General features: G+C 41.9%; 1 protein-coding gene and 1 pseudogene across 4 annotated transcripts in view; one reads left to right on the top strand and one right to left on the bottom strand.

Annotated features, from left to right (window-relative positions):
* Positions 1 to 24,323, bottom strand: part of LOC126474091 (cuticle protein 65-like) — a 99,904-nt gene that overhangs the window by 47,668 nt on the left and 27,913 nt on the right. Inside the window, exon 2 of one of the 4 annotated variants that reach the window (XM_050101509.1) lies at positions 21,790 to 21,996. The exons of 1 other annotated variant lie outside the window; for it this stretch is intronic. In XM_050101509.1, the coding sequence (XP_049957466.1) occupies positions 21,790 to 21,996 (207 nt within the window). Of the gene's footprint in view, positions 1 to 21,489; positions 21,997 to 24,323 lie in introns of those variants that run through there. 2 more of the 4 variants (XM_050101508.1, XM_050101506.1) reach the window with 2 other exon arrangements.
* Positions 1,010 to 1,127, top strand: LOC126475786 (5S ribosomal RNA; annotated as a pseudogene).

Here is a 24,323-nt window from a genome sequence, read left to right as displayed (position 1 = left end):
GGATAACTCGGGACATTCTCGAGCTTATAGAAGAAAATATAACGACCTTACCAATAGCACTCGTATAACCGGCTTAGAAATGAAATTAACTATCTATGCAAATAGGCTAAGTTAGAAAGGGCGAGAGAAAAAGTAAAGATATTTAAAAAACGTGTCATTGTAGTAAAAGCTGACACAGCTTACAGGAAGATTAAACTTAGATGTTCATCTAAAACTTTGGAAATCTCTATTATGTGCTGGAGAAATGTCGGGCAGATGAAAAGAGGGCCTGTACTCAAGAGTGGTCCTGACGCGTGACATATGAGCAGGAGAAGTTGTGGTGATCCATTAATGTAGCCCAACACTTACAAAGCACTGAATGATCAGCGGTCAGACAAGTCATAAGGAGTCGGCGATATAGCTCGGCAGTTACTTAGTTCTGCTGTAGCTGTAGGAACTAGACGAAATTAAAATAAATTGCACCTCCAGAGTTTTTCAGCCGTGTGATGCAAATCTTTCTATTTGATTCCACTTCGGTGACTTGTGATGAAATGGTTAGGACAAATCGAACACCAAGTCCCTGAAGGAAGAAAATCTACGAACACAGGGCCCTGCTGTCTAGAAACAGGTATCTGTGGCCTGGAGTCTAGATGATTAATTGATTTGTCGTCAGAAGTCTACCAAACAAGTGAGTACCTCAACTCTCCTGGTATCAGTTACTGATGTGGAACTGAGGATGAAGTTCCTAAAAGCTTAAGTCTGGAGCATAACGTCTTCTCCCCTTTCTTTTATTGGGTCATTAGTCTTCTGAATGGCTTGAAGCCGCCCGCCACGAATTCCCCTCCTGTGCACTTGCTGTCAAGGTCCTCAGTTATTTGTTGGATGTACTCCAGTCTCTGTCTTCCCCTACAGATTCTACATTCTACAGTTTCATAAAGTACTGTGGAAGTTATTCCCTGATATCTTCAAATAAGCCCTCTTTTCCTCTCCCTTCTTCTTGTCAATGGTTTACACATGACTTCATCCTCACTGCAACGGCCTTGCCGCAGTGGATACACCGGTTCCCGTCAGATCACCGAAGTTAAGCGCTGTCGGGCGTGGCCGGCACTTGGATGGGTGACCGTCCTGGCCGCCATTCGCTGTTGCCATTTTTCGGGGTGCACTCAGCCTCGTGACGCCAACTGAGGAGCTACTCGACCGAATAGTAGCGGCTCCGGTCAAAGGAAACCATCATAACGATCGGGAGAGCAGTGTGCTGACCACACGCTCCTCCTATCTGCTTCCCCAGCTGAGGATGACATGGCGGTCGGCTGGTCCCGATGGGCCTCTTGTGGCCTGAAGACGGAGGGCATTATTATTCCCATTGATTCTGAAAAAAAATCTCGTCATTCCGCAACTTATCACTCCACTTAATTGCAACATCTTTCCATACCACGACATATCAAAGGTTTCAATTCTCTTCTTATATATTTTTCCGACATTCCATGATTCACTTTCATATGATGCTGTCCTCAAACCGCACATTTGTTTTGTTTCCATCATTGCCTCTTCGATGTATAGATTGAACAGTAGTGAAAGAATATATTCTCGTCTTGCAGCCCTTTTGGTCGGAAGCCATCGCACTTGGTGCTCCATTCTTACTGCTCCCTCTTGGTTCTTGTACATATGTGAATTACCGGTCTTTCCCCATAGCTTACACCTATTTTCCTGAGGATTTCGAGCACTTTACACTATTTGTTACTGTCGAACACTGTTTCTATGTCGACAAAACCTATGAAGGTCAGAATTGCCTCTCTTGTGCCTTTATCTTTCCTAAAGCCGTTTGATTGTCACCGAACAGATTCTCAGTTTTCTGGTACTCAAGTGAAATATGGACCATCTGAAATCCGAGGAAAACACTGGAAGCACTTTATATATGGCGCTATCGCAGAATATTAAAAATTATCTAGACAGGGGAAATTCTAAAGGAAGAAGTGTTACACAGGAAAGATCAGGACAAAAGTACGTGGGAAAAATTTATCGGAAGAAGGGAGGCGTTATTAGGACATCCGCCACGTAACCCAGGATTAATTGTCCTGGAGCTCGAAGGATTGTACGACGAGAATATTACAGAGGCAGACCACGACTGCATTGTGTGAAGGAGATTATAGTGGATGTAGGATGTGAGCATTAAATGCATAAAAAATATAAGACAGAGAAAGATGGACAACATCAAACGAACTTAAAGATTGATCACTAATAATAATGGCCCCTGTAACACATGCACACATGACTTCACTTGATAATCATAATGATACAGAACAAAAATAAAAGAAATTCTCGAAATTTTGAAAGAGAACTGAGAACATGGTTGTCGTAGATACCTCGAATGGTTCTGTAGGACAGGAAACAAATGGCGAGACTGATCAACAAACTGGTATTTCCTTCATGTGGGCTTTGTCTTATGTCTGTTTACGGTATTATTTGTAGTGAACTGCAAAAACTTCTCAGGGTTCAATAGATCGTTTATAGTTACACCGATATGATTAAAATAAGTTGCGAGAGGTACAAGACAGTTTTCAGTAAGAACATAATCAATCCTATTTCGAAGAAGGAATGTGCCGAATGCTGTGAATACTACCGATTCATCAGTTCAATGAGTCATGGTTGCAAAATAATAACACAATTTATTTACAGAGAAATGAAAAAACTGGTAGAATCCGGCCTCAACGAAGGCCATCTGGCCTTCGGAAAAAATGAAGGAGCACACTAGGCAATACTGATATTACTACTTAATTTAGAAGATAGTTAAAGAGGTAAAACCTGTATGATATACAATAATACAATAGTATTATTAAGACAAACCTATGTTTACAGCATTTGTAGATTTAGAGAAGAATTTTTACGTCGTTGACTGTACTACACTGTTTGAAATTTTTATGGTATCAGCAATAAAATACGGGAAGCGAAAGGTTATTTAAAACTTGCACAGAAACCAGTCTGCACTTGAAAGAGTCAAAGGAGATGAAAAGGAAGCGGAGGTTGAGAAATAAGTAAGACAGGGTTGCAGCCTGTCCCGATGTTATTCAGTCTGTTGAAAGGTGGCTACACTGAGCAACTGCGCCAGAGATTGCGCCAAAGAGTATTATTAAGCCGCCTCCACAGTGCTTGTCGAGAGCTCGTAGTAGTCAGTGCTTGTCGAGAGCTCGTAGTAGTCAGTGCCTGTCGAGGACTCGGGGTAGTCTGTGCTGAGATGTTGTAGCAGAGAGTGTTTGTTGAGATGTGCTAGTAGGCAGTGCTTGCCGAGATGTGATATTGGAGAGTTCTGGTTGAGATGTGATAGTAGAGAGTAGGTGTGAGATATAATGTAAGGATTAGAGTGATTTTCATCAATATAAATGAGGTAATAAACTCCGTTTCTTTTTTTTCATTATTTCAGTATCCTAAATAATGCGTCATTACAGGTTCAGTCAACAAAACATCTGGCGTGTGTTCTTGTATTAGAGTCTAATTCTACTTTCCTTGAGCAATTATAGTATTTCTAATTTTCTTTTATCACGTCAGTATAATTGGTATTTAAAAATTCTTGTCTTGTTGGAGAAGAACCGTGCCAGATGTGTACGTTGAGTCACACTCCCACACACAGAACAATTACACTTGAGCTTTGGTTTAGTAGGTTTTATAGTTGCTGGGGACTTAATTAATTAACTGTGTTAACGAAAATTTTCATTTCATTCTTTGTTGTTGTTCTTTGCAGTCAGATAGCGTAATAATACTAGTCAGGGCCAACCGTTTGCGAGACATAGCGTAATCGGACATACCAAAAACCAAAAATATTCTCATTTTAAATAATTAAGCCCCCATGCACGTGGCGACCGCTGCTTCGGATCGTCCCTTGGAATCTTCTGATTGTAAAAATAGTAGACCGTAGTATTGTTGTAGTAATTTGTAGTTTAGTAATTGTAGTCTATATTGCATGTGTAGATTTGGTAATTGGCATTCTTCTAATGGTATTTTCAAAATTTTTTTTTTGTTGTCTTGTCGACGGGTTTGATAATTTAGTGCAATTATTTCAAAGGTTCGTTAATCGTGTTTGAGGGAAACATTTCGTGTGAATGGTATTGTTGGAGATAAGGAGGCATTGTGTGTAATTTTCGCACAGTGACGAGTTTTGTATGTTTTGCAAATGATTACGTGATCGATGAAAAAGGGGAAAATGATGGATAGTCAGAATGACGAAATTGTTGACATGGCGAACTCGCCAACACAGGACAACAGTATCATGAACAATGGTGTTGAAAACAATTTAATAAGTAGGGAAAATAGTCCGGAAACAGTTCAAAATTTTTCTCAATCAGAAAATTCACTGATTACGTGGTTAACGACAGAAGAAACGGAGCAGTTGATGAGTGCTATATTAAATTTGGGATCACGAATGGAAACACTGTTAGATTCACGGTTAGAAACCAGGATGGAAGCAATGACAACACGGTTATGCTCACAAATAAGGACGTGTTTCAAAAACGTGAAAGATGAATCAAAGAAAGAAAGTAGAGAAGAAGTCCAACCGATTCTGAATGCTCACAATAATAGTTTAATTTCAATAGAAATTAGACAAGAGGAACAGGACAGAGAACAGGAAGAAAGAGATCGCGTGATAGTACAAAAATTTTCAGAATTAAATTTACAACGTGCACACGATAAGGAAGAAATAATTGAAAGAATCGAGGAATCCGTACCAAATGACAGAATAAATAACTTAACGCAACAGTGTGAACAGTTAACTACTACACTCCTGGAAATGGAAAAAAGAACACATTGACACCGGTGTGTCAGACCCACCATACTTGCTCCGGACACTGCGAGAGGGCTGTACAAGCAATGATCACACGCACGGCACAGCGGACACACCAGGAACCGCGGTGTTGGCCGTCGAATGGCGCTAGCTGCGCAGCATTTGTGCACCGCCGCCGTCAGTGTCAGCCAGTTTGCCGTGGCATACGGAGCTCCATCGCAGTCTTTAACACTGGTAGCATGCCGCGACAGCGTGGACGTCAACCGTATGTGCAGTTGACGGACTTTGAGCGAGGGCGTATAGTGGGCATGCGGGAGGCCGGGTGGACGTACCGCCGAATTGCTCAACACGTGGGGCGTGAGGTCTCCACAGTACATCGATGTTGTCGCCAGTGGTCGGCGGAAGGTGCACGTGCCCGTCGACCTGGGACCGGACCGCAGCGACGCACGGATGCACGCCAAGACCGTAGGATCCTACGCAGTGCCGTAGGGGACCGCACCGCCACTTCCCAGCAAATTAGGGACACTGTTGCTCCTGGGGTATCGGCGAGGACCATTCGCAACCGTCTCCATGAAGCTGGGCTACGGTCCCGCACACCGTTAGGCCGTCTTCCGCTCACGCCCCAACATCGTGCAGCCCGCCTCCAGTGGTGTCGCGACAGGCGTGAATGGAGGGACGAATGGAGACGTGTCGTCTTCAGCGATGAGAGTCGCTTCTGCCTTGGTGCCAATGATGGTCGTATGCGTGTTTGGCGCCGTGCAGGTGAGCGCCACAATCAGGACTGCATACGACCGAGGCACACAGGGCCAACACCCGGCATCGTGGTGTGGGGAGCGATCTCCTACACTGGCCGTACACCACTGGTGATCGTCGAGGGGATACTGAATAGTGCACGGTACATCCAAACCGTCATCGAACCCATCGTTCTACCATTCCTAGACCGGCCAGGGAACTTGCTGTTCCAACAGGACAATGCACGTCCGCATGTATCCCGTGCCACCCAACGTGCTCTAGAAGGTGTAAGTCAACTACCCTGGCCAGCAAGATCTCCGGATCTGTCCCCCATTGAGCATGTTTGGGACTGGATGAAGCGTCGTCTCACGCGGTCTGCACGTCCAGCACGAACGCTGGTCCAACTGAGGCGCCAGGTGGAAATGGCATGGCAAGACGTTCCACAGGACTACATCCAGCATCTCTACGATCGTCTCCATGGGAGAATAGCAGCCTGCATTGCTGCGAAAGGTGGATATACACTGTACTAGTGCCGACATTGTGCATGCTCTGTTGCCTGTGTCTATGTGCCTGTGGTTCTGTCAGTGTGATCATGTGATGTATCTGACCCCAGGAATGTGTCAATAAAGTTTCCCCTTCCTGGGACAATGAGTTCACAGTGTTCTTATTTCAATTTCCAGGAGTGTATATGTGACAACACCGAAACCCGAGTCGCGACATTTACAGAAGACGTAAATAAACAGAAAGAACAATTAAGTGACTCACCGGAGAGAGTTGAGGAGATCTCAGATAAATTGACAAGTCTTAGTTTAAATGGGGATAGAGATTCAGATGATACAGCTCCATTACCATTTTCAGAAACCGAAGAGTACCAGAATATAAATAAGCATGTTGAAAATCAGGGAAAATTTAATGAACGCGTTAAAAGGGAAGTTGAGCCATTACGAAAGCAAGTCAAACAAATCGAAGGTGAAATTGTAGGGAAAGACGGCAAAAGAAATTTAGAATCACAGATACCAGAGAGGTTTGAAGAAAATAATTTGTTTCATTTACGGGATGCAACAAGAGAGCGCCAGGCGCGTGAATTTAACAATAATCGTCATTGTGACTGGGACAGACGCGGTAGGTCTTTGTCGCCACGAGGCGAAAACTTTGACTATAAACACTTTTTGACTGTTCGGAATTCTAAGAATGACATACATCCATGTTCATGGTTAGATCAATTTACGTACGCACTTCCGCCAGATTTGTCACAAAGTCACAAACTAGAAATTATGTGCGGCTATTAAAGTCCTCAGGGGATTCACTACTCTAAGTGAATATGTGCCGTAGCGAGCATAGGGCCCCGAGCTGTAGTGGTGCTATTTCCCTTTTAGTTTTCTGTACCGCTGCCTACTCTTTTACTATTCTTTGCATCTGTCAAAAGCAACTCTTCTACTATCAATCTATCTAGAGAGTAAGTAAACAATAACCGGATTTGACTAATTTACCCAAATGTGATTTCGGAAATTACTGTTTGGACTTACTATATTTTCTGCAGCATTCATTTGTAGTTTAAACGAAATTTTACCTGTTTATCTTCGTGACAATATTACTTCATATGTTGACGATATTCTTATTGCTAAACATTCTTGGAGTGAGCACAACAAAATTTTGGATTCATTATTACGTATCTTTGCAAGAGTTGGCATTACAGCGAACTTAGAAAAATCTGAATTTGGTCGTTCTCAGGTGAAATTTCTCGGTCACATTATTTCTACAGAAGGTATTCTTCCTGATCCAGAGAAACTAGATGCTATTTAGTTCGCAATGACATGCTTTTTAAACGAAAATCGCTCGACAACTCTGTTTGGTTAGTTTGTATTCCTGATGAGTGGGTTAATAAGCTGATTTGGTATACGCATTTCAGTTATGCACACTTTGGTGCCAGAAAATGCTTTCATAAATTACGGGAAAATTGCTACTTCAGTAATATGGAAAAACGTATTCGATCTGTTCTGGCCAAATGCAAATTATGTCAAAAGGCTAAGCCGCCAACAGTTTCTCACAGAGCACCGTTGTTTCTTATCATTCCAGCGAAATTAAAGGAGATGGCTGCAGTCGATTTGTTCGGTCCAGTGGTTCGATCTACTAGTGGTTTTGCGTACATTTTCGTAGCGGTGGAGTTGACGTCGAAATATGTGTGTTTTACACCTTTACGCAAAGCAACAGCTCGTTCAGTATCTAATGCTTTCATCAAACATTTTCTTAAAGAAGTTGGTCATGTTGATAAGGTTATATCAGATAATGGATCACAGTTTCGTTCTAAAATTTGGCTTCGTACTCTACAGCGTCGTAAAATTAAACCAATTTTCATTTCACTTTTTCACCCTCAATCTAACGCTTCAGAGAGATGGATGAAGGAAATCAATAAATTGTGTCGTCTTTATTGTCATCAGAATCACAGAACTTGGTATCAGTATCTTCATATTTTTCAAAACATTCTGAATAAACTCCCTAATGATTCAACTTCTTTACCGCCTTTATTGACATTAAAAAATAAAGCACCGACAAATCGCATTTCTGAAATAGTTCCTTTTCCGCCTTCACGGAAACTGCGGCATTCTGAAGTTGTCAATGGCTCTACGAAATATTGCATCTGCGGCTGCTAGAAGAGAGAGATCAGCTAAACGTCCTGGTCGTTTAAAAATCTTGTCAGTTGGTCAGAAGGTGTTAATTAAGTCCCACCGTTTGTCTCACAAAGGAAAAGGCTTGTGTCGCAAATTTTTTCTGCTTTATAACGGTCCATATAGAATTCGCAAAATTATACATGATAACACTGTTGAAGTAGAAACTCTTAAATCACGACGCTCTAAGGGAATACATCATATATCAAATGTTAAAATTTTTGTGGAATGACATACTTTAGAGAAACCAACAGCTACTTGTAAACATGCAGAGAATACAAGGATACCGCGCTGTGTTTTGGCGGCGGCACATGCTCAAAGCAACAGTCAAGTCTGCGCGCCGCACAAGGCAGTCGGTGACCGCAAACAATAGCTTCCTACGTCACGCGCCTACAGCTGATCGAGCGTTCAGTGCGAATGCACTGACAGCCGTAAACAAATACACAGTTTAATTTCTCCGATTAAATTCAGCATAAAGCTATAGTGACTTGATGAATTATGTTATTAACATTCAGTATTTTTCAGGATACGGTTGTATAAAATATTTAAGAACTTCAGGTAAATTCTGTGTCTCCGACGTTAAGAGGACTTGCTATAGAGAAAATTTCAGAAAGAATGTAATTTCGAAGAAGAAACTAATAAGCTAAAAAAGGTAACTAATAATTGAGTTTATTTTTTCAGGTAACATATTTCCACTTAGGTACGTACTTTAGACGTAATTTGCTGCTCGCATTTACGTGATTCATACTTTGTGCTAAATTTCATGTTCTATGAAATTACTTGTGAAGCGACGTGCTTGCGTACGTTAACTGATTTTGACAATGATTATTAATGAACTGGGTTGTTATTTGTATATATTATGCATCGCTTGGCTGCTATGCTTTTTCACTGATGTCATATTTTTTCTTTTTTAATTATGTTCCTGCTGTGCTTATTTATTTAAATTATAATTGTCACCTGATTAGTTGTGCTGATATGTATGTAAGTTATACTTTGTGATTTATCTGCTTGCGCCTTCATGTTTACTTATTAAGATGACATATGAACATTTATTTGCTTATGCTGATATGATGCTAATGACCTGTTTATTATGTTAGATAACATATGTTTGCTGCTATGCGTATGGATTGCATATTTATACATATCTGTTGTTGTCATAACTACTCTTTAATTTGGTGTATAGAAATGCTGATATACTGTGTACAAACAGAGAGTTTAGGTCACACTATTGGATTAATTATAGATTGTTCGCTTGGCAGAGCCTCGTTGTAAGGATTGTGCTGCATCCACTTGTTGACATTCTGTTCTCTACTGGTATATTTACTCGCTATTGCTTGTTTTGCTTACGCTCAGTGCCTTATATTTTTAAGATAAGAAAATGAACTGCTATAATTCGACGAACGACATTGGTACAAAGAACTTCGTTGATGTCACATGAGCTAGAGGTTTTATGGAAGCTGTATAACTTTATGCTAATAGGAAGGAAGCTAACGACATGACATACCATTACTAGGTTTAGACCATTAACAGTTATTACACTGCATTTTTCGTGAGCAATTGAAATAGGAAGTGACACTTGACACAAGAAATACTTCACATGTTTGCTTGTGTTTGCCATAATTCTTGAAATGGTGTACACACTGTGAAATATTATGATATTCACACTCCGTAATCGTACTTAATTACTGAGAGTTATTCGAACTAAGTCTGTTGGAGGTCATGTATGCATTTCTTTTGTTTATAATTCATAATGAGTAGAAGATTTGGGTCAGACGGATTACACAGAGGTTGTGTGTTGACAATGTGTCTTCAGATTGTATGGGATGATGAACTGAAGTTTGCACTAGGATTTTATCCGTACTTGTTCGCTGAGACTGACTAGAGGAAAGAGTTGTTATGGAACTGAAATGATATTGGCAATAAGGTTTATATGTATCGACGTATTGAAGAGGTATTATTGAGATTATGTGAAGTTGATGATTATTGGAGTTTTTGTGGACAAGAGGTAAGGTATATGATATTGATGATAAGGTTTATATGTATCAACATAAGAGGTATTATTGAAGTATTGAGATTATGTGATGCTGATGATTATTGGAGTTTTGGTATATAAGAGGTAAAGTAAGTGAGGAGCATTTTTTTTTTTTGTTGGTCTATATGGAACAAGGAGGATGAAGATAGCAGACTAGAACACTCAAGTAGAAGGAAGATAGTCTATACACACACTTTGTTAAATCACTAAGCAGTATATACTTTTTTTTGAAGAGAGGAAGTATTTGCATATCTTGGCTCACTGACAGTTGTTCAATAACAGTACATTTGATCTGGCTTGGCAAACATTGGTCTTGACATGATGACTATGACGTTGACTTAACTATTGTTGACTGTTATACATTGCTGCCACTACTACTTGATACACATGATGAACATCAGATTTTGACAGAATTGCATTTACACAGTTAACACTATTCAGTTACACAGTAGTACTTAATGTGGATGAAAGATGAGTGAGTGTGTTTTGTGTGTTTTCCTTTCCTAATCTTACCCACCTATCTCCTAAATATTATTTTATTTGTTTGTTGTGGCTTGCACTGACACCCATAAATATTATAGGTTTACTGATGTTTGTGTATTTGTGATAGTTAATATGACAATTATCTGATATCATTTGTGTGTTTATTAGAATTTGTATGTTTAGTGTAAGAGCATTGTAAAAGCATTTGTATGTGTATTCAAACTATTGTTCATGCTTGAACTGTCTGATTAGTGATGGTGAATATTATGAACTGTTACCTGCACATTTTCAACATAATGTGTGACACTTAGGAATGATTAATTTCTGCTGATGAACTGTGTGATCAGTGATAGTGATTGTTATGGACTGTTACTTGCACTTTTTCTACATGATTGGTGCCACTAGGACATGTTTAATTTCTGTTGATGAACAGTGTGATCAGTGATAGTGAATATCATGGACTGTTACTTGCACTTTTTCTATATCATTGGTGCCACTAGGACACGTTTAATTTCTGCTGATGAACAGTGTGATCAGTGATAGTGAATATTATGGACTGTTACTTGTACTTTTTCTACATGATTGGTGTCACTAGGACATGTTTAATTTCTGCTTATAAACTTTGATGAACAGTGTGATCAGTGATAGTGAATATTATGGACTGCTCTCTGGACCTATTCAACATTGCTGGGTGCCACTGTTAGAACTGTTTCTACTGAAATGATGTTACTTCTTGCTGTCTGCACCTACTCAACATTGCTGGGTGTCACTGATGGATTGCTTCTACTGAACTAATGTGACTTGTTGTTGTGTGTACCTCTTCAACATTGCTGGGTGCCACAGATGGAACTGCTTCTACTGAAATAATGTCACTTGTTGCTGTCTGCACCTACTCAACATTGCTGGGCGCCACTAATGGAACTGCTTCTACTGAAATGAAGTCACTTGTTGGTGTCTGCACCTGCTCAACATTACTGGGTGCACAGATGAAGCTACTTCTATGGAAATGGTGTCACTTGCCGGTGTCTGCACCTATTCAACATTGCTGGGTGCCACTGTTAGAACTGTTTCTACTGAAATGATGTTACTTCTTGCTGTCTGCACCTACTCAACATTGCTGGGTGCCACTGATGGATTGCTTCTACTGAACTAATGTGACTTGTTGCTGTGTGTACCTCTTCAACATTGCTGGGTGCCACAGATGGAACTGCTTCTACTGAAATAATGTCACTTGTTGCTGTCTGCACCTACTCAACATTGCTGGGTGCCACTGATGGATTGCTTCTACTGAACTAATGTGACTTGTTGCTGTGTGTACCTCTTCAACATTGCTGGGTGCCACAGATGGAACTGCTTCTACTGAAATAATGTCACTTGTTGCTGTCTGCACCTACTCAACATTGCTGGGAGCCACTAATCGAACTGCTTCTACTGAAATGAAGTCACTTGTTGGTGTCTGCACCTGCTCAACATTACTGGGTGCACAGATGAAGCTACTTCTATGGAAATGATGTCACTTGCCGGTGTCTGCACCTATTCAACATTGCTGGGTGCCACTGTTAGAACTGTTTCTACTGAAATGATGTTACTTCTTGCTGTCTGCACCTACTCAACATTGCTGGGTGCCACTAATGGAACTGCTTCTGCTGAGAAATGTGACTTGTTGCTGGGTGTACGTGCTCAACTTTACTGGGTGCCACTGATGGACTGCTTCTACTGAAAAGATGTCACCTGTTGGTGTCTTTTTTTATATAAACTAATCATTGAAAGCATTTTATGTGAACATTTGTATAAACTGATTTTTTGTGTATTGTGTGAACTCTTATGTAAAGTCACATGTATGAAAAGAAGTTGTATTGCTTACTGCATTTCATATATTAGGTTATTGAAAGGTCAGTGCAAAGCCAAAATTTTAACTAATTATGTGATATTTAGGTATTAATATTATCTTTTATTTTTGTCTGTATTTTTGTGGACGAATTTGGTGGTATTTTCACCACCAATGCTGGCAAAAATACCATCAAATTCTGACCTGTGGAGGAGGGGCATATGAAAGGTGGCTACACTGAGCCACTGCGCCAGAGATTGCGCCAAAGAGTATTATTAAGCCGCCTCCGCAGTGCTTGTCGAGAGCTCGTAGTAGTCAGTGCTTGTCGAGAGCTCGTAGTAGTCAGTGCCTGTCGAGGACTCGGGGTAGTCTGTGCTGAGATGTTGTAGCAGAGAGTGTTTGTTGAGATGTGCTAGTAGGCAGTGCTTGCCGAGATCTGATATTGGAGAGTTCTGGTTGAGATGTGATAGTAGAGAGTCGGTGTGAGATATAATGTAAGGATTAGAGTGATTTTCATCAATATAAATGAGGTAATAAACTGCGTTTCTATTTTTTCATTATTTCAGTATCCTAAATAATGCGTCATTACAGGTTCAGTCAACAAAGCATCTGGCGTGTGTTCTTGTATTAGAGTGTAATTCTACTTTCCTTGAGCAATTATAGTATTTCTAATTTTCTTTTATCACGTCAGTATAATTGGTATTTAAAAATTCTTGTCTTGTTGGAGAAGAACCGTGCCAGATGTGTACGTTGAGTCACACTCCCACACACAGAACAATTACACTTGTGCTTTGGTTTAGTAGGTTTTATAGTTGCTGGGGACTTAATTAATTAACTGTGTTAACGAAAATTTTCATTTCATTCTTTGTTGTTGTTCTTTGCAGTCAGATAGCGTAATAATACTAGTCAGGGCCAACCGTTTACGAGACATAGCGTAATCGGACATACAGCTACTAAAAACTAAAAATATTTTCAATCTTATTTAATTAAGCCCCCATGCACTGTACATTGAGCACGCATTAAAGAAAACCAAGGGGAAATGTGAAATGGTTTTGAAGTTGAGGGAGAAGAAATTAAGTAGCTGAAGTCCGTCGATGATGTTGTAATTCTGTCATAGACGGCAAAGAACTTGAATGAGTGGTTCAACGAAATCGATAGTGTCTTAAAATGATGTTACAAGATGAACATTAAAAAAAGTAAAACAAGGGAAATGGAACGGAGAGAAATTATGTAGACTGCTTCTCAGAGAACAGATAAGGAAATTAGAAACCATTATTTCTAGATAAATTTCGCTATTTGGACAGCCAAATTACTGATGATGAGCGAAGTAGAGAGGCTATACCATGCAGACTGGCAGTGCTAAGTATAGCTTTTGGGAAATGTGAAATAATATTAGCATCTAACGTAAACGGTAGGAAATCTCTGCTTGGCATAGGCCTTCTAGCAGTAGTAACACCGGTTCTCGTCAGAAGATCGAAGTTCATTGCTGTCCAGCTTCGCTAGCACTTGGATGGGTGACCGTTTGGATCTGCTGAGAGCTGTCGGCAAGCCGATTGTACTCATTTCTTGGAGGCCAATTGAGGAGCTACTTGCCTCAGAAGTAATGTCTCCAATCAGGAAAACTGACAACAGCCGGGAGAGTGGTGTGCTGACCGCACGCCCCTCTGTATCCGCATCCGGTGACGCCTGCGGTCTGTGGATGGCACAGTGGCCAGTCGGTACCATTGGGCCTTCGCGGCCTGTTCGGACGGTGTTTTTGTATTATTTCCTGACGCTTGATTCATCATCAGGAGTTGACTGACTATTGAAACCTTTCATTAAATAATACAGAACAGAGAGTGATATTGTGTGAAATACAATCACATTCTCCAGTCGTGAGCTTCATGTCAAATACACATTTCACAGGAAACCAAAAGGTCGCAGTTAAAATGATTTTACTCTTGCAGACACCGAATTTTATATATATTTTCATTAAATGGCGAGTAAAATTGAAAATGCCTTTTTCTGCATAAACTTAAGATTATACTCTGTGTGACATACATACTGATTTGTGATATTTCCAGTACTGTCATCTTTATCTTCCGTAACTATATGAAGAACATTACTTCAACCGATAAGTTCCCATTATCATTAGTTCGGCCAACGGCGAATCTGTCTTATTGCTTTCAACAGCTTTCCTCAAGCTCAGGAAAACTCATTATATGAAGATACCTGGAAGAACTCCATATAAAAATGATTCTGTAGACACCCTGGTGTGGCAAAAATATTTACTGTACGTTTTTGTATCGATACTGACAAACCTGCTGGAATCCGTCACTGAAAGATGTCGTAGTAATCAAACTGACGACATATTTCTTTGGGATTTCGGTACTTAGGGAAAAAGTGTGTCTGCAGATGCAGATGGAAAGGGTGGTGGAATTTTGGGGACCAAGACGCCGAGCTTCGTCTACAAGTAGCTCAGATCGATAGCAGACCTTTGGCGGACGTTGTCGTACAGTAGGCAGTACATAGGTGTGTATAACTATGGACAGACAAGAGGACTGCGTAACAGCAGTCATTTCAAATGATACGTCGGCCACATGGCGAATGGCGTGTTGCAACAGTATAAGTGGGGAAACATATGTGTGTGTGCCACAATGACAGAAGCTAAGAAACGAAGTAAAATTTGTGTCCTTTCTCCTGCTTACTTTTTTCTTTTTTTATCTTCCCCTGGGAAGTAAGAAAGGGATTTTAAAAAAAGGAGGAAGATTGCCATCGCCCATTTTTCACTAAGTCAAAAAAAATTACTACTTCAGGCGTTGGCCCCTATCTAATCCTATTCCCAGAATGACTAACCTAGAGTTAGAGAGTTAGGAGAGGGCGAGAAGGCATAAAGGGAAGCAAACTGTAGGGGAGCCAAGAAAATTAAACGAAATTAATTTCTGTGATATATATGAGGGCCTTGAGTAGCGGTTCCTGCGTCGGCCAGCACTTCCAAACATTCCTTCTCGTTGAGAGGGCTCAGGTTCCTTTATCGGCTATGTTCGGTTCCAGTACGTTCAGATCAGTTTTCAGCTTCTCATAGCTTGGACGTTCCAGCTCCAAGGCGGATCATTAAAGGCGTTCCGTAAGAAATTGGAGAATTATTGCTGATAGCGTGGTTTGCGTGTTAGGATTCAGTGTCGTTCGTTGAGATAATTCCGATATCCTGGCACTGACTTGCGGCCAGAATTAAAAAAGATAACGGATTGTGTGGCCACAGGTCCAGTTCACAGTGATGGGGTAAAAAGACCCCTCCGGGAACAAAGAGGTCCAGATGTCGATCTGAGTGGGTCTTTGGCGTGTTAGAAATGCCAAAAGACGCCGCACAAGCGTCCAGACATCGGACGCTGGATCACAGCGTAACCTATGGTCGTCTGTGACGTCCGCTCCACAATAGTTGCAGAGGAAGCGATGCAGTCGATGTCGGTTAACGTGTTTGCCATTCACTGTGATACACCACGCTGATTGAACATCAGATTCGAGAAAGCGGACGTGGGCTGCTTTCCGTTACTGGGCAGATGTGGCAGTCATTACACCACTGTAGCGGTGTAGGTAACAGAGGTGCACGGACTACCCTAGTCTAAAGGCCTCCCTAACACAAACTTCAATTTATGCCTTCTGTCTCTTTTCACCTTGTTAAATTTGTGTGTGATTTCTAGGGCTCAAAGATAGCTACAACAAGGAGCTGTGGGTCATAGAATAAAAGCCAGCTGTTCCATCAAAAATGCAGTCAGTGCAGACGTAATGCTGAACTGTATTGCATCAACTGAAGATAGGTAAAAACCAGTAACGTTTCCCTCTGAAGGCCACACTAACCACTTCTCTAAATGTGGGTTCTTATAAACCCGCATCGCCGCCGTGCTGGGTTGCACACATGTTTTAGCAATACCCTCAAACGGAAACTTTTTGATAGCCCCTTAAAGTAATAAAGTTACAGATGTGCCAACTGTGTTTAATATGCTGCTCTTCTGGCCATTCTGTAGCATTAGAGAGGATAGCAAGTAATGAAAGTTTAATTATTGTGCTCACAAAGAACTTTAGATAGAGTGCGTGGTTAAATGTGTTGGACATTTGGGGACATACAAATGCGAAATTTGGTATACAGAGCTACTTTGTCTGACAGCAGCAGGGTGTCTAACCCGGGAAGGCAACGAGTCGATCTGAGTCTGAACGGCGATTACAGATACCATAACGTCACAGCACCCTAATTCAACTCTGTGACAGACTTGAGCAGTCATACTGGCTGGTGGCGTGCCTGTATATCGGCGCTTCATGACCGTATTTTCCAGTGGGTGAGAGATCTGGAGAACGTGCTAACCAGGGCAACTGTTCATCACCCACTGTATCATTATGGGTCTGCGAAGCAAAGAAACTGGTAGTTTCCATTATCTTGTTAAAATTTCACAAATATCTCAAATGTACGGATCAGGCGATGACCTTAGCACGTCTTAAATGTAACGGATGTTGTCCAGATGACTGTTTATACGAGGTGCATTCAAGTTCTAAGGCCTAAGATTTTTTTTCTAATTAACTACTCACCCGAAATCGATGAAACTGGCGTTATTTCTCGACGTAGTCGCCCTGCAGACGTACACATTTTTCACAACGCTGAGGCCATGATTCCATGGCAGCGGCGAAGGCTTCTTTAGGAGTCTGTTTTGACCGCTGGAAAATCGCTGAGGCAATAGCAGCACGGCTGGTGAATGTGCGGCCACGGAGAGTGTCTTTCATTATTGGAAAAAGCCAAAAGTCACTAGGAGCCAGGTGAGGTGAGTAGGGAGCATGAGGAATCACTTCAAAGTTGTTATCACGAAGAAACTGTTGCGTAACGTTAGCTCGATGTGCGGGTGTGTCTTGGCGAAACAGCACACGCGCAGCCCTTCCCGGACGTTTTTGTAGCAGTGCAGGAAGGAATTTGTTCTTCAAAACTTTTCGTAGGATGCACCTGTTACCGTAGTGCCCTTTGGAACGCAATGGGTAAGGATTACGCCCTCGCTGTCCCAGAACATGGACACCATCATTTTTTCAGCAGTTACCCGAAATTTTTTTGGTGGCGGTGAATCTGTGTGCTTCCATCCAGCTGACTGGCGCTTTGTTTCTGGATTGAAAAATGGCATCCACATCTCATCCATTGTCACAACCAACGAAAAGAAAGTCCCATTCATGCTGTTGTGGCGCGTCAACATTGCTAGGCAACATGCCATACAGGCAGCCATGTGGTCGTCCGACAGCATTCGTGGCACACACCTGGATGACACTTTTCGCATTTTCAGGTCGTAATGCAGGATTGTGTGCACAGAACCCACAGAAATGCCAACTCTGGAGGCGATCTGTTCAACAGTCATTCGGCGATCCCCCAAAACAATTCTCTCCACTTTCTCGATCATGTCGTCAGACCGGCTTGTGCAAGCCCGAGGTTGTTTCGGTTTGTTGTCACATGATGTTCTGCCTTTATTAAACTGTCGCACCCACGAACGCACTTTCGACATATCCATAACTCCATCACCACATGTCTCCTTCAACTGTCGATGAATTTCAATTGGTTTCACACCACGAAAATTCAGAAAACGAATGATTGCATGCTGTTCAAGTAAGGAAAACGTCGCCATTTTAAGTATTTAAAACAGTTCTCATTCTCGCCGCTGGCGGTAAAATTCCATCTGCCGTACGGTGCTACCATCTCTCGGACGTATGGACAATGAACGCGGCCTCATTTTAAAAAAAATGCGCATGTTTCTATCTCTTTCCAGTCCGGAGAAAAAAAAATCGGAGGCCTTAGAACTTGAATGCACCTCGTAAGAACCCCATACCTTCACGCCAGATGCTAGTCCCCTGTGACGACGACGAATACTACGTGAAAACGTTCCTTCTCCTCGGAGACCGCGCACGTGGATACTTGCATCGTAATGCTGTACACGGCACCGGACATTCCTGTGTGCAGTGCTGTCGTTAGCGACACCACTGCCGGTACGTCTCTCTCTGTGTTGCCGCCTTTCTGGAAGGCAGAACAGTAGTGGTCGTGCACGCAGTCCGTCACTGTTCCAGTAGTCTTCGTACTGTCCATGCATATACTTGTGTTTCAGCAACCAAGACCATTTCTTAGCTGAAGGTACATGTCGTGGCTGTACCACCCTCCAGAGCACGGGTGGGCAATAGATGGCCCGCGATTAGTTTCAGACCAACCCGTTGCGATGATTCGGGCGGTCGAGCATTCTCTAGTGCGGTTTCATACTGTCGTGGATGCAAATCGTCATCACACTGAGCAGTGTTTGCAACCTTGAATATAAACAGTTCACAAATCTTACCCTCTCAAGCGGAAATTACAATGTGTTTCTTTCAGTGGTTTACTCATTGTTTCTCTTCCGGAGGTCCTTACAAATGGTTCCACAAAGTTTCATGGTCCTACGACCACTCGTTTCTCATGGGGGCCATCTCAGTTAGCGAAAGTTAAGTTATAACTACGTTGTAAATTTGCACGTTCACTACAAAACCGCTACGGACAGAAATGAGTTGCATGCGGCTAATTCCAGAGGCTAATTGCCGATAGCCTGGTCAGATATTTTCATCTACTTACGGGCACCACGTTACAACTATTTAATTTCAGAACATTTTAGAATCAACTGCCAAACGTCGTTGTTTCCGAGAAAGACAACTTTTTTGATTGAATTCTGAAGCAACTGTTTCGGATTTCAAATCGACATGGCACCTCAAAGTCTAATGCTGTGAGCTAATGGTTTGCAGAGGAGGTGGATGTCGTTCCTAGGTACCAGTGAAACATGCAGCAACTTTCATGTGTGCTACATTTTATTAGTTATGGTTTGACCCAGAGTCAGTGACAGCTTCTCTCGCAATTACTTTATGTCACTCATCAGGCTTTTTGAAAGAGGCCACAAACTTGGTGCATCGTCAGCTGTTTCCTTCTCGAACGCTTTTAATCAGTAGTGAAGCTATTTTCTACTTACTGTTTATTTTGTGTACTTGTTGTTGTGCATATCTCGTTACGCGTTTTTAGAGATTTGTAAAGGAGTTAAGTTTTTGTACGTTATTCCTTCGCACCATGAATCGAGTCACACAAACCACATTCGAGTGGCCTCATCAAACTTGTCTGTCTAGGTTTATCGTTCTCGACGGTAAGTGGAGCGCCTCGAGAAGTCACAATATGCACATCTGTACTTCAGTGCGTATTGACCTTTAGATATAATCCAGTCACAGAACATTTTTCAACGTGGGTTATTACAATTTTATGAATATGCCTCATTCCTCAAAACTTAATTTTCGTTTTCTTTGTAACTACAATTATGTACATTTCTTCATAACTCCAATTCTGTCTATATTTATTTCCTTCCTCACAGTTTCTCGTATGTTGTCGTTGTTCTCTTTAGACCAAATGCTATTTTGGTTTACAAGTCTCTGCATAACTACTACAATCGATATTCATTTAAAGCTGTTTATTGTAGTCAAATATAGATCTCGTTCTACAGTTATTACTCTTCACACTTTCTTACCGAATTAATTGCTTCATGACTCACGATGTGGCATGTCAACCAATCCCTTCTATTAGTCAAGTATACTACGACGATATTTCGCCCACTACTAGAATCAGTACCTCTTCATTGGTTATCCGATCTGTCTAATCTTGAGCGTTCTTCTGTGACATCACATTTCAGTCATGTTGCCTATACTGCCACTTGTCCACATTTCACTTACATACATTGCTACTCTCCACATAAGTACTTTCAGAAAAAAAATGATTCCTAACATTTAAATTTATATTATATGTTAAGGTACTTCAATTTTTAGAGAAGTTTTACAACTACTACTAATAATAATATCTTCTTCGTTACGGGAACTGTCAATTATTGAGCTGGGATAACAGAAAAATTAATCTACTGTCTTTAGTGTTTCTTTCCTAATCTAATTCCACCATCATATGATTTAGTTCGACTGCAATCCATCACCCTTGTTTTACCTTCGTTTATTTTACTCTTATCCCCATTTTCAAGACAATATGTATCCTGATTAACTGATAATTCAGTTTCCGCTTGCTCTTTGCCGAATCTCACAAAACTGAAATGTCGACAGCAAGCTTGAAAATTGTTAGGTCTTTCATTGCTTTGCTATATTTCTCTTAATTTCCTATATTGTTTGTTCCATGAATAAATTTAATAAAATGTGTAATAGACTTCAAACCCAGTTTCACTCTCTTGTCAGTTATTGCTTTCCTTTCATGTCTTTTCAATTGCTGTTACACCAATTGGGTTTTTGTAAATGTTTTCGGTAATCCTTCGCTTTCTGTATTTCAAATCCGATAATCTAAGAATGTATTTCAGCTGACACTGCCAAAAGACTTTAATAATTTCCAGATGCTGTAAATGTAGCTCAAGTACAGCAATAAAACATAAGTTCTCTAATGATAAGCCGCATTTTTAGTCTTACACACACTAACAAATGGCTCTGAGCACTTTGGGACTTAACATCTGACGACATCAGTCACCTACTAGAACTTAGAACTACTTAAACCTAACAAACCTAAGGACATCACACACATCCATGCCCGAGGCAGGATTCGAACCTGCGACCGTAGCAACAGCGCGGTTCCGGACTGCAGCGCCTAGAACCGCTCGGCCACAGCGCCCGGCTCATACCACTTGAAACCGTTCTACAAATCACTACTATAGAGTATTTGTGTTATTTAAAATGTGTCTATAACACTTTTACCCATTTTAAAACGAAACTTAATATTCGCACGTTTCTCTGCTGCTTTCCCGAACGAAGTTCAAAACTAGTGTTTAAGATTCAGTTATTACGAGCAATGTGTGAAGCTGCCAAATTTAAAACGGAAGGTAATCGAAATACTACATGCATCCGTTCACAGGTGGCAACAGTAATTACACAAATACAAAATAAGTCACCTGTACTGTGAGACGGACTGTATATGCACACAGTACCAAAACGCAAACACTTATATAAAACTGGGGAAAGAAAAACGAGTTTTTTTGTTGCTTGCTACTTTTTATTTATAAATAATTCAAATTAAAAACATAACAGCTGGTGTCCTTGCAACCCATCAACCATGATAAGCGTGTCCATAAGCCAGACCGTGACCGTAAGCCAGGCCGTGTCCGTACGCCAGTCCGTGCGCTCCGAGCAGAGCGGGGGCGGCGAGGGCGGCGTGGGCGGCGGCGCCGTTGATGTGGGCGTCGCGAGCCTGCGTCTGGGCGACGGCGGTCAGGTGGGCAGCCCTGGCGGCGGCCACGTCGTGTGTGTCGGCCAGGTAGCCGCCGGGTCCCACAGCCACGGGGGCGGGGCCGTACGCGGCGTAGCCTGGGTGCACGCCGTGGGCGGCAATCACTGCTGGGGCGGTGACCACAGCGGGGGCAGCGGCGACGACGCCGTGGGCGGCGACGACCCCGTGGGCGGCGCCCAGGTAGCCGGGCTTGGGGGCGGCGACGGCCGCTGCCAGGACGGCGCTCAAGACGATCTGGAGAAAATGGAATGAAAGCTGCTACTAAAGTGGTATTATTTTAAGTGAGAGCGCTAATGTGCAAGTTTTTCACTGATAGAGGAAAAATTAATTATTCTGTGTACACTGTGTTGGCGTCTTCCCTCAATGAACATCAATTCCAAAATTTAGAGAAAGAAGAAGAACCCAGTACATTGTCCTCGATGGTGAGTGTTCATCGGAGGTGAGGGTATCATCTGGAGTGCCCCAGGGAAGTGTGGTAGGTCCACTGTTGTTTTCCATCTACATAAATGATCTTTTGGATAGGGTGGATAGCAATGTGCGGCTGTTTGCTGATGATGCTGTGGTGTACGGGAAGGTGTCGTCGTTGAGTGACTGTAGGAGGATACAAGATGACTTGGACAGGATTTGTGATTGGTGTAATGAATGGCAGCTAACTCTAAATATAGATAAATGTAAATCAATGCAGATGAATAGGAAAAAGAATCCCGTAATGTTTGAATACTCCATTAGTAGTGTAGCGCTTGACACAGTCACGTCGATTAAATATTGGGGCGTAACATTGCAGAGCGATATGAAGTGGGACAAGCATGTAATGGCAGTTGTGGGGAAGGCGGATAGTCGTCTTCGGTTCATCGGTAGAATTTTGGGAAGATGTAGTTCATCTGTAAAGGAGACCGCTTATAAAACACTAGTACGACCTATTCTTGAGTACTGCCCGAGCGTTTGGGATCCCTGTCAGGTCGAATTGAGGGAGGACATAGAAGCCATTCAGAGGCGAGCTGCTAGATTTGTTACTGGTAGGTTTTATCATCACGCGAGTGTTACGGAAATGCCTCAGGAACTCGGGTGGGAGTGTCTAGAGGAAAGGAGGCGTTCTTTTCGTGAATCGCTGCTGAGGAAATTTAGAGAGCCAGCATTTGAGGCTGACTGCAGTACAATTTTATTGCTGCCAACTTATACTTCGCGGAAAGACCACAAAGATAAGTTAAGAGAGATTAGGGCTCCCACAGAGGCATATAGGCGGTCATTTTTCCCTCGTTCTCTTTGGGAGTGGAACAGGGAGAGAATATGTTAGTTGTGGTACGAGGTACCCTTCGCCACGCACCGTATGGTGGATTGCGGAGTATGTATGTAGATGTAGATGTAAGGCAAAGTAGTACATATGTCTTAGCTTTTACATTTATTGAAAACACTGTAGCTCCTGAAATATTCTTTTCCATACCTTTACCCCTTCTTCAGAAATATCAAAGATGGCACACTGGCATTTGCTACGTATCCTTTCTTTTACTGAACAATAGTTCAACAGTTTGTGAGTGAAAAGCATGGGAGTCGAGTTTACTAATGTGGGGCGGTATGCTCGGAACTGTGATTTTCATTTATTTAATATGCTACAATATACTACGCAGGACTTAGACAATGTGAATAATGATCATACAATGTAGGCTTCATAGCCGGTACTGACTTCACTTAAAACTTCCGGCCTGACACGCAGTGGTCGATGCATAAAACTTTCCCCTAACGTTTCATCACCGACTTTGGGAGACGTCTTCAGAGATAAGTTTCTTGTCTTACTTCTGAAGATGTCTCCAGCCGTCGGAGATTAAACGTTAGGGGGAAGTCTTATGAATCGAACACGACCCGCCGGCCGCGGTGGTCTCGCGGTTAAGGCGCTCAGTCCGGAACCGCGCGACTGCTACGGTCGCAGGTTCGAATTCTGCCTCGGGCATGGACGTGTGTGATGTCCTTAGGTTAGTTAGGTTTAAGTAGTTCTAAGTTCTAGGGGACTGATGACCACAGATGTTAAGTCCCATAGTGCTCACAGCCATTTGAACCATTTTTTTGAACACGACCCATCAGCCCGGAAGTTCTAGGTGAAGACTGCAAATGATGCCAAGAGAAATTTCGTATAACCGTAGTTCACGTGTCGTCATTTGGTCTTAGTTTGTAAGTAACATGCGCAGTCTCGTACAAAATGATAGATTTTTTCTCATAGTGTTACTAAGCTAGGTTATGGACGACATCGAGGAGTTTTCTCTTCGTGTTAGAGTACAACTGACATTCCAGAAATTTCGAGAAGTAAGTAGAAAGAGGGTTGTGGCACAGAACAGAGTCGCATGAGACGTCTTAGTTAGGCCCGCATAGTGGTCCCTTTGTAACTCGCAAAAATGTAACAAAAACATCGGATGGCGAACCTGTACATTGTGTCATTTGTGAATTTTTTCTCTTTTCCTGCACTTTCACATTACAGAGACAACTGCAAGATTGCTGGTTTTGTTATTCCTTCTAAACACGTTCCGTAATGTAGCCTATGGAATTATTATTATTATGGTATTATTATTATT

This window comes from Schistocerca serialis, chromosome 4 (assembly GCF_023864345.2).
Source record: "Schistocerca serialis cubense isolate TAMUIC-IGC-003099 chromosome 4, iqSchSeri2.2, whole genome shotgun sequence".
Lineage (NCBI taxonomy): Eukaryota > Metazoa > Arthropoda > Insecta > Orthoptera > Acrididae > Schistocerca > Schistocerca serialis.
Note: the sequence above shows the minus strand (reverse complement) of the source record. Positions and strands in the feature narration are given on the sequence as shown.